This window comes from Cucurbita pepo, chromosome 16, assembly GCF_057944985.1.
Source record: "Cucurbita pepo subsp. pepo isolate OVF chromosome 16, ASM5794498v1, whole genome shotgun sequence".
NCBI classification, from domain to species: domain Eukaryota; kingdom Viridiplantae; phylum Streptophyta; class Magnoliopsida; order Cucurbitales; family Cucurbitaceae; genus Cucurbita; species Cucurbita pepo.
The window spans coordinates 7,781,091-7,796,659 of record NC_141813.1 but is presented as its reverse complement, the minus strand read 5'-3'; the positions used below and the strand labels follow the sequence as shown (position 1 = coordinate 7,796,659).

At 37.0% G+C, this 15,569-nt stretch overlaps 1 protein-coding gene across 2 annotated transcripts; it reads right to left on the bottom strand.

The window, feature by feature from the left end:
• Positions 1 to 798: 798 nt before the first annotated feature.
• LOC111777341 (histone-lysine N-methyltransferase CLF) lies at positions 799 to 14,602 on the bottom strand. 2 transcript variants are annotated; one of them, XM_023656887.2, is made up of 17 exons: positions 14,029 to 14,602; positions 13,451 to 13,552; positions 13,021 to 13,340; positions 11,222 to 11,383; positions 8,911 to 8,995; positions 8,615 to 8,770; positions 8,487 to 8,534; positions 8,301 to 8,372; positions 7,473 to 8,203; positions 6,855 to 6,990; positions 6,516 to 6,739; positions 6,135 to 6,266; positions 5,788 to 5,878; positions 1,704 to 1,751; positions 1,500 to 1,628; positions 1,329 to 1,406; positions 799 to 1,243 (listed from the first exon to the last, which is right to left on the bottom strand). In XM_023656887.2, the coding sequence occupies exons 1-17, from the start codon at positions 14,092 to 14,094 to the stop codon at positions 1,052 to 1,054; spliced, it is 2,772 nt and encodes a 923-aa protein (XP_023512655.2). In that variant the 5' UTR covers positions 14,095 to 14,602; the 3' UTR covers positions 799 to 1,051. The 2 variants fall into 2 exon arrangements, with proteins under 2 accessions (XP_023512655.2, XP_023512656.2); XM_023656888.2 differs by lacking the exons at positions 13,021 to 13,340; positions 13,451 to 13,552; positions 14,029 to 14,602 and adding an exon at positions 12,348 to 12,539.
• Positions 14,603 to 15,569: the final 967 nt, after the last annotated feature.

The window sequence follows — 15,569 nt, the reverse complement described above, 5'->3', positions numbered from 1 at the left end:
ATTGTAAAACGTCAATCTATGAACACCAGCCAAAGGCGGTGCCAATTTGGGGACAGCTTTGGATACATTCATTTACTTTGGGTTGAATGTTAAGGTAATGAATGATAAGGTAATGAATGAATGGGTTGAATGGGTTGAATGTTGAACTTGAAATTTGGGGACAGCTTTGAATACATTCATTTACTTTGTGAACTACTTTTTGATTTGGAATCTGCAGAATGTCTTCACGTTGGACAAGAATGCAATGATTTATCAATAATGCCTTAAAAATGAAATTATTGATTTTGAAAAACGATTGCACCACTTACAAACATTTCCCGAGGGTTCATAACTCCTGTTACGTGTCCATGTGTGCTATTAGGAGCCATTTAATGTGGGTGCCCCTCAATAATTCTAGGTGATCGATAGTGAAGTAGTATCATGGAGGAAGTGTGAAAAGAACCTCCATCAAAGAGTGAAATAGAACATGAAACTGTAAGCTTCCAAGCAGTGGGAGCAAACAGGACTCTGACCGCATGCCTCATAGACAGTGGCTTGGTTAAGGGAACCCACCAGAGAGGTAGCGAATGAAATAAGTATGTATAGTCCTAAAAAAACAAATAGTGATGCATGATCAACAATTTGATTCGAATACTTTCATCAACTAAATTGTTAAAAATGCCTTGAAACGACTCGACCTATACCATTTTGTTAAAAAATGACATCTCCACTGGTATATCGAATGAATTCAAGAGCATATAAGACGTATATGTTTAAACTATGTAACATGATAATTTGGCAGACATTCAAGCTGTTCACTAAAAAATTAACCGATGGGTGTCAATCAAATTGTAGATTTGAATTACAAACGCTTGTATCGTCTCCTCAAGCTTTTCATTTCAATGTGTCAAATCAAAAGGGTAAATTCCTATGGAGGTAAGTAAATGATGTTTCCCTACAAATGGATCCAAGAATACACCTATGACTAACAACAACAATGAGGATCGACAATCTTGTCTGTGAAAGAATTACAAAAAAATTTAACTTACCAAGTCCCAAATGAATCGTTAAATTAAGCAAGTTTCTTTGCTTGACCGCTCGATGGAGCACCATCGTCTTTTTTCGACCCTGATGCCTCAGGCTTCCTAGCCCAAGCCGGGGCTCGATCAGGCTCATATCTATAATCATAGAACAGTTCCTCACCAGCACTGATTCTTTCCTTGGCAAAGATGCCAACGCGGTGATCTCCTGCAACCATGATGACCTGAAATAGATGATCAGCGGTTGAATAGAGGCATTATGGAATTATTAGCAGTTTGGATGAAAAGATGCATTGAACGCATATGTACCTTAGCATAGCAGTTTGGAACTGGAGAATGATTGGCAAATTTTAATTTATCACCCTTTCTGTACGCATCAAGAACAAACTAAACAAAGCATACAAAAGGTCAGGTTAGAACTTGCATTAAAAAGTAGATTATCCTCATGTTATACAACTAAGTGTTGGAACAAAAACATGCCTGGTCATTCAAATTGAACAGAAACGACGAGTTTTCACGATCATATATTTTGCCCCGTTTATCGGCCTCCCTATGAGAGATTAACTCCCCAGTATACTCGCCGAGATATTCGTGTTTGCCAACACTATTCTGGAGGTGGCAACACAATTTAGCAAGCAAGCAGCATTAGAAAATAAGTTTATGATAGGTTGAGCTTGAGGTTACCTTCAAAAATGCTCCCCAACCAGATATATCAGATCTTCCAAGTAACACCTACAAAATGGAGTCAAGAAACTATGTCACATTAAACTCTCATCACACAATAACAAACTATACCGAATGGCTACAAGGGTACAAAAGTCCCAGAGTTTAAAGCCATAAACGTCGTGAAAAACTTTCCGAAATAGAATTAACTATAGAGAAGTACAAAGAAAACGCTATTTCCTTATAGAAACCCAAAAAACGATTGAATTTGACATTTTCTAATACCACCACCTCCGATCCAAAGAAACGTCAACAAATAACATATTATTTCTTTTCAATATGATATTCCATAGAAAAGATATTACAACATTAACACAAAGTTTCTTGACTTTTCCTTTGAAATAGGAGTGCTTGTGGGTTGGTTTGGGTTCCCGGGTCGAAACCCACCCAATTGTTTGGAGGCAAATTTTTTCTACCTATACAATCATAACCAGACAATGGACCCAAGGTTCGGGTTAGCTGTTCAATATGAGAAACACATACCTTCCTTGAACCAACTAAAAAACGTTCCAGCAATCCGCTCAATACATTATACGCAATTCCAAAAAGAAACGGAGAAACACGATCCCCTTGTAATTGGGGATTTCGTGTCAACAACTCATCCCTCCATCCATTTCATCCCGCTTTACCAAAATCCCTTTCCTTTCATCATGTATTGCATACACTTCCAGAAAACGTGAATAATGATTTTCACCCAATATCATTTATTGCAATGCCAATGCAATGTGTATCAAGTCTTGCTCGGATATAATTCTGCTAAGTTGGACGCAAAGCCTCAACAAAAAGCCAATGGTGGTTGATTTTTCATCAAGATCACCCCCAAACCAACGCTCGGTGCATCAGATTTGAGGATAAAAGGTTGGATGAAACCAAGGAGAGCTAAATAATAATCCTGGTCAATGAAGTTTCAAATGCTCAAACGTTGTCATGGTGGCTTTGTACCATAATTAACTGTAAGCTTTCGGTAACATTTAGTCATACTGCAGAATACTCGAAACCTATATTTGTCTTATTCTACAGAAGATAGAGTGCAAACTGAGTAAGTGATTACAGACCCATCAGTTTAGTTTCCTAGTACAAAATTACAGCAAGTGTCCTAGCTGAAAGACAAAGAGTGCTCTCTCAAATTATTGATGAAAAGTGGCTTTTATAAAGGGTAGTCAGATTTTTCAAGCCATTTCGAATGTTGCTGAGACCGTGGGAGATATGAAGGCAAGGAAAAGAAGGTACTTCCTACTAAAGTTGAACTGCAAGAAAGCTTACAATAAAGTTGATTGAGCCCTTTTTATGCAATAAAGTTGATTCATGCTTCTAGAGGCTTGAGGCAAGGAGACCTTCTTTCTCCTTTCCTCTTACCTCCGTGAGAGATGCATTCAGTAGATCAGTCGGCCTTCATATCACAAAGGGCTTTGAGGTGAAAAGCAGTCTATGCAAATTTCTCATCTTCAATAATCAAACAATACAGTGATTTTGTGTCTCCATTCTGAAGAGGTGTTTCAAAATTCATGGTGGATGTTAAATCTTTTTCTCAAGGGTTCAAGTCTTCACTTCAATATAGCCAACCGTTCCCTAATTAGGGTGAATGTTGAGAGGAGAAAGCAGAAGTTTTAGCCCCATGCTTGGTTGTAGAATGGAAACTTGGGCTTTTACTTATTTGGGGGTCAGGTAATCATTGGTTTTTGAACTATTGGGAGCCTATAAGGATAATGGTGTTCCACAAGTTCCAACTAAAACCTATTACACAATCAAAAGTCAAGAAGATTCAACGAGTGTTCATTCTTCGTTAACAAAATTAGATGGCTTGGTTCAAACATTCATTTCATGTGTTATAAGCTGATTCAAGTGAGGAAGGACGGAGGTCAACATTTACAAGGTTGAAGTTGAGTATAGAATTGACATTAATGACATTTGAGCTTGGCAAACACTTTAAAGACTTCATCTATTATTTTAGCTTTCATAAACTTAGTGTAATTCAGCTTTTAAATGTCACAACTAAGCATGGGCCTCTCAACTATGTCCATCAGTTCTTGTACCTGCTTAGGAATTTTAAAGGGAGGGCGTTTCTTTTACTGAATAGCTATAAAAAGCCTTGAATTAAGCTTGTAAGGGCTGGCTATGAATGACTAAAACTTGTTATCTCAAGATTGAGATTTTTTCTTAGAAATTCGAGAATAATGTTTTTATCATTTTTAAGTTTCCGAACAATTCTTTTTATAGATTGCATCCGAACCATTCAACCTAGCCTTGATCAAGTTGATGTTCGAGAGTAGACCAGCAATCTCCTTAGTCATTCTTACTCTGTTTCTTGGCTGTAGTGGCCTTTTTCTTCCCGGATGAAATAAATGATTGAATCAAAGTTCTTCAGCAAAGTCCAAAGCCTTTCTTATCCAAGATTGCAACCTTTCACTGATCTTCGACTTTAATTAGTGAAGAATATAAGAATGAAGGATGATTAAAGGATGGCACAGAATGAAACTGACGAATAGAATATTCCAAGCTTTCACTGATCTTCGACTTTGAAGTAAATCCAACCAAATTTGTTCACTAGTCTTCTAACAATTCTGAATTAGAATTTTCAAAAACCTCTACAGCTGATGGCAAATCCTTTTGACCCTTTTCCAAGAATAAAAAAGAGGATATGTCTGATTAAATTTCTTTTTAATCTCTTTCATACTTAATGGCTGGTCACTGGAAACATCAAAAAGCAGAGAATCAAACTCCTCGTGGCTAGCAGCCCGGGGACCCGACGAATGCTCAACTGGCGAGATTAATTGTAGAAGATCAACAAGCGTGAAGGACTCCTTTAAAACAAGGTCAATACCGAGGACGTCACAAACTTCACCTTAGCTAACAATTCATCTACTAGTTCCTCTACTATGGGTATTATTGTTGAGGATTGTTATACTGTTCAAGGCTTTCAAGGCCACATAGAAGTGGCAAATGGCATTCTCTCTTTCCTGCCAAGAAGAATCGAACTAGAGAATGAACCAGTACCATTTGGTCACCTCCGCTAACATTGTCAAGCTATAACTAACCCTCGTTTTCGTCCCTTTGGAATTGGGGAAAAGGCAAGGGGCCACACATCAACCTAGGTGACCCTGCTACAAATGAATGGCACAATCCCTGCTTCTCCGAGGTAGTCGGCTGAGTAAAGGTTCAAAGTTAGATGAAAAGAGCACAAAAATCTACTAGATTCCTTCTAGAATATCCGCCCAATCTTGTCCATTCTTGATCTATGCAGCTCAACAAGTCCCCTAATTACTGTGAATATTTACTTCAAAGTAATCTGAGTTTTAAGAAGGCTCATATTTCCTGACAAAATTGCTATCCAATCCCCATTTTAGATTCCACCGCTAGTTGCACATGATCAACCTTGGAGTCCCCCAGAATTAGGAATCACTAAACCTGGGCCAAGATGACATCTAAGCTACCTGTAGGTAACGGAAGGAGATTCCCAACTAATATCAAGTTAGTTGATAAAATTCACCTACTAGTCATACACGAGCAAGGAAGTACATATTAGAAGTCAAAACTGAGAAGAAAGATTTAAGAGCTCCGCTTAGTCTACGCATTGCTAGCTCGGCACCCACCACAACATTGCTAGCTATATAAATAATGCTGTCTACGCATCATCTTTCTCATCCCTGTAAACTACTTTCAGTTACGACCCACATACTTTCTAAAGAATGAGAGAAAAAAAAATTACTTAGCCAAAAATAAGTTTGATCACCTAGTTCAAATCAATAACATTTATGGCGCCAATAACAGTTCAAAGGCCTAAAGATGTCATCGAGTTAGAATCAACCTAAATAACGAAATAGTTAATGGTTGGAGGGGGGGGGGGGGGTGGTGGGGGGGAAACCCATGCAGAACATGTTATTTATTACGAAGAACAATTCATAATATGTATAGCATTTAAGTTATTGCAGCCATGAACAAGATGTGCTAAAACAGGATGCAATAAAACTGGCAACAAAAACCTTGCACTAAGTTGGATCAAAATTGTGTAAAAGAATTGTAAGAGAAACAGAAAAAATGTGATTACTCTTTGTTGTTGTTTCAGAAGAAGCTTCATGTTCCTGCACTCATAATTATCGCCTCTTTGGTTGGGAACCCCAAGAGTACCATCACCACAGCTACAAAGGAAAGTTGCACAAAAAGTTAATGAGCGCAGGGAAATGCACTTAATCTATGTGAAGCAAGAAGGTAATAATTAATTGATGAATGACAATACACGAAAGCAAAAAGCTGCAACAACTACCTGCAACTAAAGATTTTACTGAGATTGGCAGACACTCATCAGCTTATCATACTCGCATACAAAGTGCCTTACCATTTATTATGCTGTAAACAACATCTTAATAAACGATTGAAAAGAAACTTCGAACTCACCTGACCCAACAATTCCTACAAACATCTGGATCACATTCTCTATCTGCTGCAAAGCAAGGACACTGACGACTACGACATTGACTTTTGGCACAATGACATCCTCGAAAACGGTTCTTGCAACTCTTAGGGCACCTTTAAATGTCAGTTGAAAGATTAAAATATTAAATGGATCATTAATATTTCCTACAAAATGATTCATATATAAAAAATAGCTATAATACAATTAGGATAAACCAAATGAAGATCAAAGCCAATAATTATGGACGAGGACTGAAAATATATAAATAACACTAAGAGAAAAAGGAAAAACCAAATTCAAATGACATCCCCATTCTTGAATGAGGAAACCATTTAATAATTGATTTCTGAATCTGGGCTCACCCACAGTACTTCTCACAACAGGTGCCATTTAAAAGACAGGCACACTGCTTTCCACAGGCAGTTTGGCAACTACATGGATTATACTGTCTACACGGCTGATCTTTCCTTTCAGTTATTCGCTTACGGATTGAATGGTAAGCAGCTGATTTCCAGGTATATTTCAGTCGACGAACTCTACCCCTTCTACGTAAGAATCTTGACCTTCTTCTCACCTCATTATTTCCCTGAAATTTTAAACATTGAATTTGGTACAAGAGAACGAAAAAGAAGACAGGGTGATAAAAATGGAGCATGGGAGAGGCAAACTGGAACCTATTCACCATGTTTCTAAAAACCAACCTTGGCATAACCATCAAGATGAGGATTTAGCCCATCACCCACTTGGCTGCAATTCTTGTTTTCAGAATAATTCATGTGTTGAAAAATTTCCCAACAGGTTTTCATCCCATTTAGTAAATTCCTAGCTATTAAGCAGCTGTATGAAAGATGAAAAGCACATAAATTACAATGAGAAAAACATACATAAAACTCCAATTGTAGTGTAAGAATATATAGATAGCAAACTGTATGTACATAACTGTTGGACTTATCTATATCATACTTCTGGATTCACGTCCAGATTTCAAGATTAACACTTTGTGTTTCAAATTCAAGATGTTAACAAATTTTCCAGGAAAAAATTAGAGGTAATTTTATTATGAACTTATAAGCCTATCCCAAAGACCAGACAAGATATGCATTAGGCAAATGGGAAATAAGAACTGTAGTAATTCCTAGAAGCCTAAAAAATGTAGGGTTAAAATAATTTCTTCACTGTTATTTCACAGGAGAAAAATCCATTGGTAAGAATCAAAATTTCTAAATGACGAACAATGCATATAGAATCGAGCCCACATGGAATAACATCAGTAAGATATGCTAAAGTTCATACAAGAAATCGTAACAGTATGCACAGACCTGTTCCTACCAAAAATCTCAATACCCTTCTCATAGAGACCTTTTTCAATAGCTTTCCAAGATTTATCCTCTGCCAAGTCCTGCTTGTATAAATTTTCATCCACACACTCTTCCATCCTTGAGTTATCATCACAACTGTCGGTCGGTAGATGAGTAATTATCTCATTTGATGAATTATTGAGTGTTTCATTCTGCTCAAATTTGTTGTATTGCTGAGTCAGGGATTCCCTCCTAGGCCTTCCCACAGTAGGAGATCTAATATTCTTACGTGAAGACGAACTAGTATCATCATTCTCTTTATATGAATTAGATTTTATTTTCACATCATTTGGACAATGGCCAACACTGGCAAGAGATTCTGACTCAGAAGCAGCCATTTTCTTCTGCTTCTTCTGCATGCAAATGAGAACACGCTCAGCAACACGCTTGCTGTTCCTTTTTGGAATTCCACCCACTCCTGTTATCTTCGAATTTGGTGGTGGCGACTGATGAATAGTATTCCCATCCTGCCTGGGTTCATTCTCTGACTCACTGCTTTCTGATATGTTCTTTGCATTTGATGAGGCACTTTCACTTTGATAGGATTTTGCCCTTCTTCGAGCAGATTTACGAGAAGATTTCTTTTTTTTGGAGATTTGAGCACCAGTACCATCAGATGACATGGGATGCTTTTCTTCCAAGTCACTGCGATGTGGAGAGCCCCCTGTATAATTTTTGTCTGATTTCAGTACCTGTGAACAAATGTATAGACTATTGATATAGATAATGGAAATATTGTTCAATAATTAAACCAAGTAAATCATAATAGTAAAAAGAACCAACACATACTGATCGATAGCAGAGTGGACCACAAGGTACATTTTCCTCACCTACGGGACCCCATTTAGGTTGTTTCTCAGCCTGAGTTTTTTTGTAGAACAATAACCTCCATCAGTGACAACATAATTCGTAAGATGGATACAATAAAATGTACATTCAACCACGCATATACATGATCTTTTAGCATAAACTTACAGGAAAGACAAGATCGTGGGAACAACCATGTAATCTACAATCAAAGACCTGTAGCAATAAAAAGTTACCAAATGTTGAGTAAAAGACTATAAACACAACTCGGAGAAGAGCAGCTACAGAAAACTTACAAGGCAACGGCGGCAAAATAAATTGTCAAAGGAATCAAGAGCTGCATCTAGATCTTTATCAAGAAAAGTACTTGCAATATGTGAGATCTCCTCATTGATCCTATTATTAAAACACCCTACAGCCTTTTCTCCCTGCGTAAGCACTTCATATCTTGCCTGTATAAGATGTTTGACGGTGTTTCATATCTCTGTAAAGCCAGCACAAAGCAAATGGGAAACAGCTGGACCAAAGCTTACACTATGACCAGTTTTAATCAGATGGAGCAGAGAAAAGAATGCAATGTACAAGTTCACACCTGTATTTCACCAGGACTTCTAGAGAAACAACTTGCAAGTGATTCTAGCACCAGATCAGATGAACCAATTTCTTTAATGGTCATGCTGTCAAGGTAAATAATAGCAAGTTATCTTCAATTTTTATATAGTTTATGCAAACAAATCGAGACTATTTGTGCATCATCCAATTGAAATGTTACATTTCAACGATGATTAGATACATATTTAGTGTATGAAAATAATCAAGAACATTAATTGGAAAATCTGTCTGATATTATTGAACACCTTCATAGAAAGAATACTTTATGATGCCTATACATATTGCAGCGAAATCAGAGACACTGGAGGAGGAAGAAAGAGGGCCTAGTGGAAAAGGAAATAATATAGGCATACAAAAAACAAGCCCAACCAAAAGAAACCAAAACTAATTACAAAAAAAAGACTTTAATCCAAAAGCACAAGATCAATCTCAAAACTAGGCCTAGTGGCAGGAGCTCAAAGGGAGGCGTTGAACCTGGTCACCTTCCAAACCTGCTCACCCGATTTCTCAACCTCTTTAAAAATTCTATTATTCATGTTTAAACAAATACCCCACAAAACAACAAAGGAGTTAGCTTGCCACATAACTTTACATTCTCCCTAGGGTGGATTCGGAAGCACCTCCTGGAACAACAATCAATCACCCCTATCACGAGCCTACCACACACCAAACAAGGTCCTCCAAGGACTCTAGAAAAATTGAGCACACTGGTAGTCTCACACCAAATGAATAAGGTTCTCCTGTCTCCTACATAAAATGCAGGATTGTCGGAACAACATAACGGAAGAGTGTCTTTGGACATGGTCCAAGTTACCAACTCTCCCATGTAAAACCTACCACGCAAAATCTTAAACCTTCCTTGGAATTGTAACCTGCTAAAGAGGGAAAAATAAAGGCAACCAAGAAGGGAGAAGGGATAGACAAAATACAAAAGAAAAAGAAAATGTCAAAAAAAAAAAACTCTCTAGAAAAGTCGGGGGACCAAATTCGAACATCCCTCTCCTCAAAACCACCAGAACATCTTGCAGGATAGAAAGAAGATTTGACGCATCCGTTGTCTCTCTATTAGATAAAGAATATTGAACACCTAGAAGGGTTTTATTCCCCACCTAACAATCATCCCAAAAATAAATTTTTTAGCTTTCCCCAGCAGAGCAATGAACAAACTAGAAAAAGCAAGAAATGCCACAGAAGTAGCTTTCCAAAGGTGAATGTTGAGGCCCTTCGAACCACCACCCTCAAGTCACTTGAAAGAGTAAGGATCATATCTACTCCCAAACACCTTCAGCCACGAAATGAAGAAGCAGCATAACCACTTTGCCACAGAAACCTTGTTACATAGCCTCAAGCTCCTTCTACCGAACAAAGGAAACAAGAGCAATGGGAATGGTGGTTCTCCTAGAACTATTAGCTTCATTGCCACCTCCCACTTGATTAGGTGGGACCTTTCCACCTCATCATCCCCTTCTCAAAAAAAAAAAAAAAAAAAAAAAAACTCCTTATTCTCTCAATTATGATGGCCATCAGTTGATCAATGCCAATTTTCAATACAAACCGGCACCCAATTGGAGATGAATGGTTGTGGAAGGTTGTATAAACCAACCAAAACCAATGCACACCAATAGAAAGCCTATATATTTGAGAGTTCATGTCTAAGAAAGTTGTGATTCTAGCAAAGAACAGGAGGTGACAAATAAAGCTCATTGTGCATGAGAATAAGAACGAGAGACCAATTTGAGGTAAAAGAGAGCTGTGGCCAACGGCTAGGAGTCAAGACCTTCAAAAGCATGACGAAGAGGAGGGGTCAGCCTTCAATAGAGAGGAGAGAAGGAAAGGGGAAGTGATTATGTTTCAATGAGGAAGGAGAGAGAAGGGGAAGAGCAAACCCCATGAGTGCACATTGGTCAACATTGAATGAGGAGAGAAAAGGGTAATAAATTCATGCTCATCAAGGTAGAAATTAAAAGTTAAAAAAGAAATACCAAGAGGTAAAACCGGCGGCTATCACTAGATCTCCTTAAAAATACTACAACATAAGTACGTCATTTCAATTTAAAAATATTTTTTGGGCATACTAATCGATCAACATGTCGGTTTAGCATGACATATACTTGACATGTTGATCGGGTTTGGCAAAATACATTTGACAAAAGTCTTCACATCCAAAATAATGTTTTCTTTACGTTTCTTGCAAAAGATACTTTATAATTGTATAGACAACACTTGACAGTGAAACCTAAATATATCATTTTATTGGCATGTCTGAATACAGTCAATTTGTTTATACCAACCGAAGTATATAATCTTCAGATTCCACAAAATCTCTCTTTTCCTCTTCATCCTCGATTGCTTCTTCCTCACTGTCACTGCAAATGAGGGCTTCTCCTCCACTTTGATCATAATAAATTCTCCTTCGACCAACCACAGATTGATCTTCAGTCATTCTCTGATTTCTGCACCAGTGTCACCAAAAATTGGACTAAATTTTACACACAAGGCAGAAATTATTGGCTCCACAAATATCAAAGATACTGTAATCCAAAAACAATGCATCCCAAATAGGAAGTGAATTAATAATATAGTTTCATTCAACCACCAAACATTGGCCTACTAATTAAAAACGCAAGCACTAAATTAGATATTGTTCAAGTCAGGGTCCAAGCAAGGGTTTCCTAAAACCCAAGATAGAACCTATCGTACAAGCTTCACATAGTTCAATGTACATGTAAATGTTGCCTAGATAGGTGATCACTACGAGTTTTTATTTCATTCCCCTAAAGTCCGTTTTACTTTTTTCACATACCCAAGTGTAAACACCAATGATTATAACAAAAAAAATATTTTAACAAATACATTTCCACTAAATGAGGATAAATAAGATTTTTATACAACCTAAAATCATTTGTCGTAAGAAGAAAAATAAATCAAGACAAAAAAATAAAAAAATATGGTTCATTTGATGTAATCCAAGCCCCATTTATCTCAACTCCTGATTGTTTAGCAAAAAAAAAAAAAAAAAAACAAAACAAAAAACTAGTGACAACATAAGGTGAATGTATTGAGATGTGGTCCCCTATACTCCATCCAAAATTCAAGAAACAATGTACACAGCATAGCTACGTGGACTACATTGGCCTATCCACCATATCTTGGAATTTGTATTGTTTGTAGTTCCTGTGGTTCACAATTTTTTCTCTTATAAGAAGCCAACAAAGGAGCCACTCAAAGCTTATGGTAAGGACTTTCAATCCAAAATAATGACCCAGAGGTTAAGAACGAAACTATCTAGAAGTTGATGCCCAAATAAAAGTGTTACCTAACAAGTGACAAAAACCTCCTCAAAGAACTCTTCAGATCTCTAAAAATTCTATTATTCCTCCCCAACTTGAAACTCCAAAGGACTGTGAAGAGACTAACCTTCCACAAGGTCTAGCCCCATCACTGCAGAGTCCAAAGAACCTCCTCCACCATAGCAACACACTCATTGTTCCAAGCAAGACAAAAATCGAACATCTAATAAGAGTAGTACCAAATGGACCGAGCAAACTGACAACCGTAGAGAATATGGTTCAGGTTCTCAGACACCTTCTAATAAAGAAGTTACCAATTTGGCCCCACCACAAAGGACGAATACCTCAAAAAATGATCTATAGCATTCACCTTCCAAGAGAACAAAGAAGAAACAGTTAGAGGAGACAAAAAGGAAGCAACAAGGCTAGACCTCAAAGAAGATAAGTGACAAAGATGAGACTTTATAAGAGGCTTGCTGTCCAACCAAGTGTCCTTCTAAAAGTAATTATCGCTAATGAGCATTACACAAACAGAGAGAAAAGTGAAAACCAATAAGATATCAACTTTTCAAAGGTTTCTACATGCCTTTAGAACCATCGCTCCAAAGAATTTAAATGAATAAAGGACCATAGTTACTCACCATAACCCTATGCCATAGAGAACCAGCTTCCAAGGGAAAACCACCAATCACTAAACTAACATAGCCTTAAGTTACCAATATTAAAGTCTTCATAGAAACTCATAACTGAAATTGCAGTAACAAATATATCTAAAGAAACAATGAAGAGACTTAACAAACCTGTCCAAAAATATCCATGTAGTATAAGGAGGCAATGTTTTAGCTTCAGGAAGCTTAATAGGTCGAACAGCATTTCTAACTGCAACATTAGATCCAAGAAGAACTGCAGAAGGTTCATGGCCATCTTCTTGAGATCGGTCATTTTCCCCATCACTTACATTGATACCATTCTGCATATCAAGTGCATCTTTCTGCCTCTTCGTCAATAGATCCACCCCCTTATCTGAATCACTTGCCCTTCTTATCCTTCTTTCTGTTGATGATTTCAACAAGTGAGTGGTGATGCCAACCAATTTCTGCTTGTTTTCTTCCATTCTTTTCTGAAAATTAAGAAAGATCCAATAGAAACCAATAATTGATACCATATGTGCAAAACTCAACTTTAAGTTAGCTAAAGGATGAGAAATTTGGGCAACCATAATGAAAGCACCTGTACAGAGTTACAACGTTCACCAGCAACTTGCTTCTTTAGAAAATCAATGACTGATAATATCTCCTTAGGAATAGGATCTTGTTCTTGTGGTTCCATTATCTGTGGAGAACAGCAGAACGTTAGACAAGTTTTCAATTAAAGTTTACGGAGTATTTGTTCCTATAGAATGGAAATGATGATCATGTCTAACTTTTTTCTTTTTCAGTCATATTAATAGGCTTCACCCTGCATCATAGGGATCGAAAAAATATTGGAGATAGTATAAGGTAAACAATCCAAAAAGAAAGCGAATCTTAGATATCAACGAAAGAGGTCATGACGAGACCAAATTTACATGGCTTATTTTGTTGTGCGTAATAACGTACAAACGCCAAGATTTTATACATAAACTTCCGGATGATCAAAAGCCAACCATTTCAGATAATGCTGTCATAAAAATTGACGAGTCTAATCACAAAACTATACTCTGGAATGAAAAAAAAAAAAAAAAAAAAAAAAAAAAACAGATTCTCGCCCGCAATTACATTTCAAATTCTGGTAACAGAGAAGAAAGAAAGAGATCAGAAGCTCATTACCTGGGTGTCATCGAGCAGATCCGACCCGTCGACCGAAGGCGAAGGCAAAGAAGCCTTCGACGCCATAGACTTCGACGACGCTGCCGATGAAAACTTAAACCCGAATCAACAATGGGGGTTCGGATCGGGATCCAATTCATACAGCAGGAAACCAAAATCCAAGGAAAATACGAAGCAAGAAACCCTAAAGTCAGCAAAATCAGGCACCTTCAATACAAGAAGGGAGCGGGTTCTTCCAAATTTCGGGTGCGGCCATGATGAAAATTTCCATTTGAACTATTGAGAAATCAAAAGGGGAAAAAGGAACATAAATTGGGGATAGAAACGTGTTGGTTTGGGGCAGCGATGGAGGGAGTGTGTAAGAAAAAAATTGGGGGGAAAAGGAAAAGGAAAAGGCAAAGGAAAGTGGCGTTTTGAATTATATAGTGTAACACAGACTACAACCTGTCAGCAGCAGAGCTCTGCGCCTCTCGTCCAATGGTGGAATATCTCGCCACTGGACCAAAAAGCTGAGATTTTTCAGAGATGATGTGAAAGAAGGAGAAAAACATTAGCGTATTGGCCAATCAAGCTTTTGGATTCACAAGCGATCATCATCACTAAACGATAATACAAGTTCGTTTCGGTTTATCAAACTAAACTAATGTGGATAGGGTTTAATTATTTGAATTATTAATTTTTTTTTAATATAAATAATCCTATTTAAATAATAAACCCAATTAATTATTAATTTTTTGTTTATTTATTTCTAAATATTTAATTAAAATTTGCAATTGGTTGATAGAATAAATAATAATAATAAAATTATAAAATTAAATAAATATAGGTAATATAATTGTATTTAGCTAAAAATAAATATTTTAAAATTAATAATAAATTTGAGTACAGTCAACCCAATTTGAGTTGAATTTGGTTAAGGTTTTTACATGTCCAAACTTACTCGACAAGGAATTTCGCTACCTTAAAACCGTTATAGTTACGGCTTCCATTTACCAGGGCTTCCGTTGCCGGCTCCCCTGTTATCAGGTCACCAATTTCCTTGACCTTCCGGCATTAGGCAGGCATCAACCCCCATACATGGTCTTACAACTTTGCGGAGACCTGTGTTTTTGGTAAACAGTCGCGTAGGCCTGGTCTTTGAGACACCCCTTCTCCTAGAGTTGTAGGGCTATTTTTACTAAGTTTCTAAGAGAGAGTTGTCTCAAGTATTTTTTTTTTTTTTAACACTCTAATAACTAAAAAAATCAAATCACACATGATTACATTTTATATTATAGAGTAATAATTTATACGTCTCCAAATTAACATAAAAATTATGAATCCAATTAGATTTTATGAGGGGTAATTGAGTTCCAAGCTAATTTGTTCCACCAGTGATTGTATACCAAAGAATATAAAAATGAAGTTGAATCTGAAGTGAACGATCTCAACACATTTTTGTAGCTTAGAAGGTAAAAATCTTTTCACGTTTATGATAAACAATAACCGATAAAAATGGTTAGGAGTTGATTCTTGACGATGAAATTGTTTGAGAGCTTCAT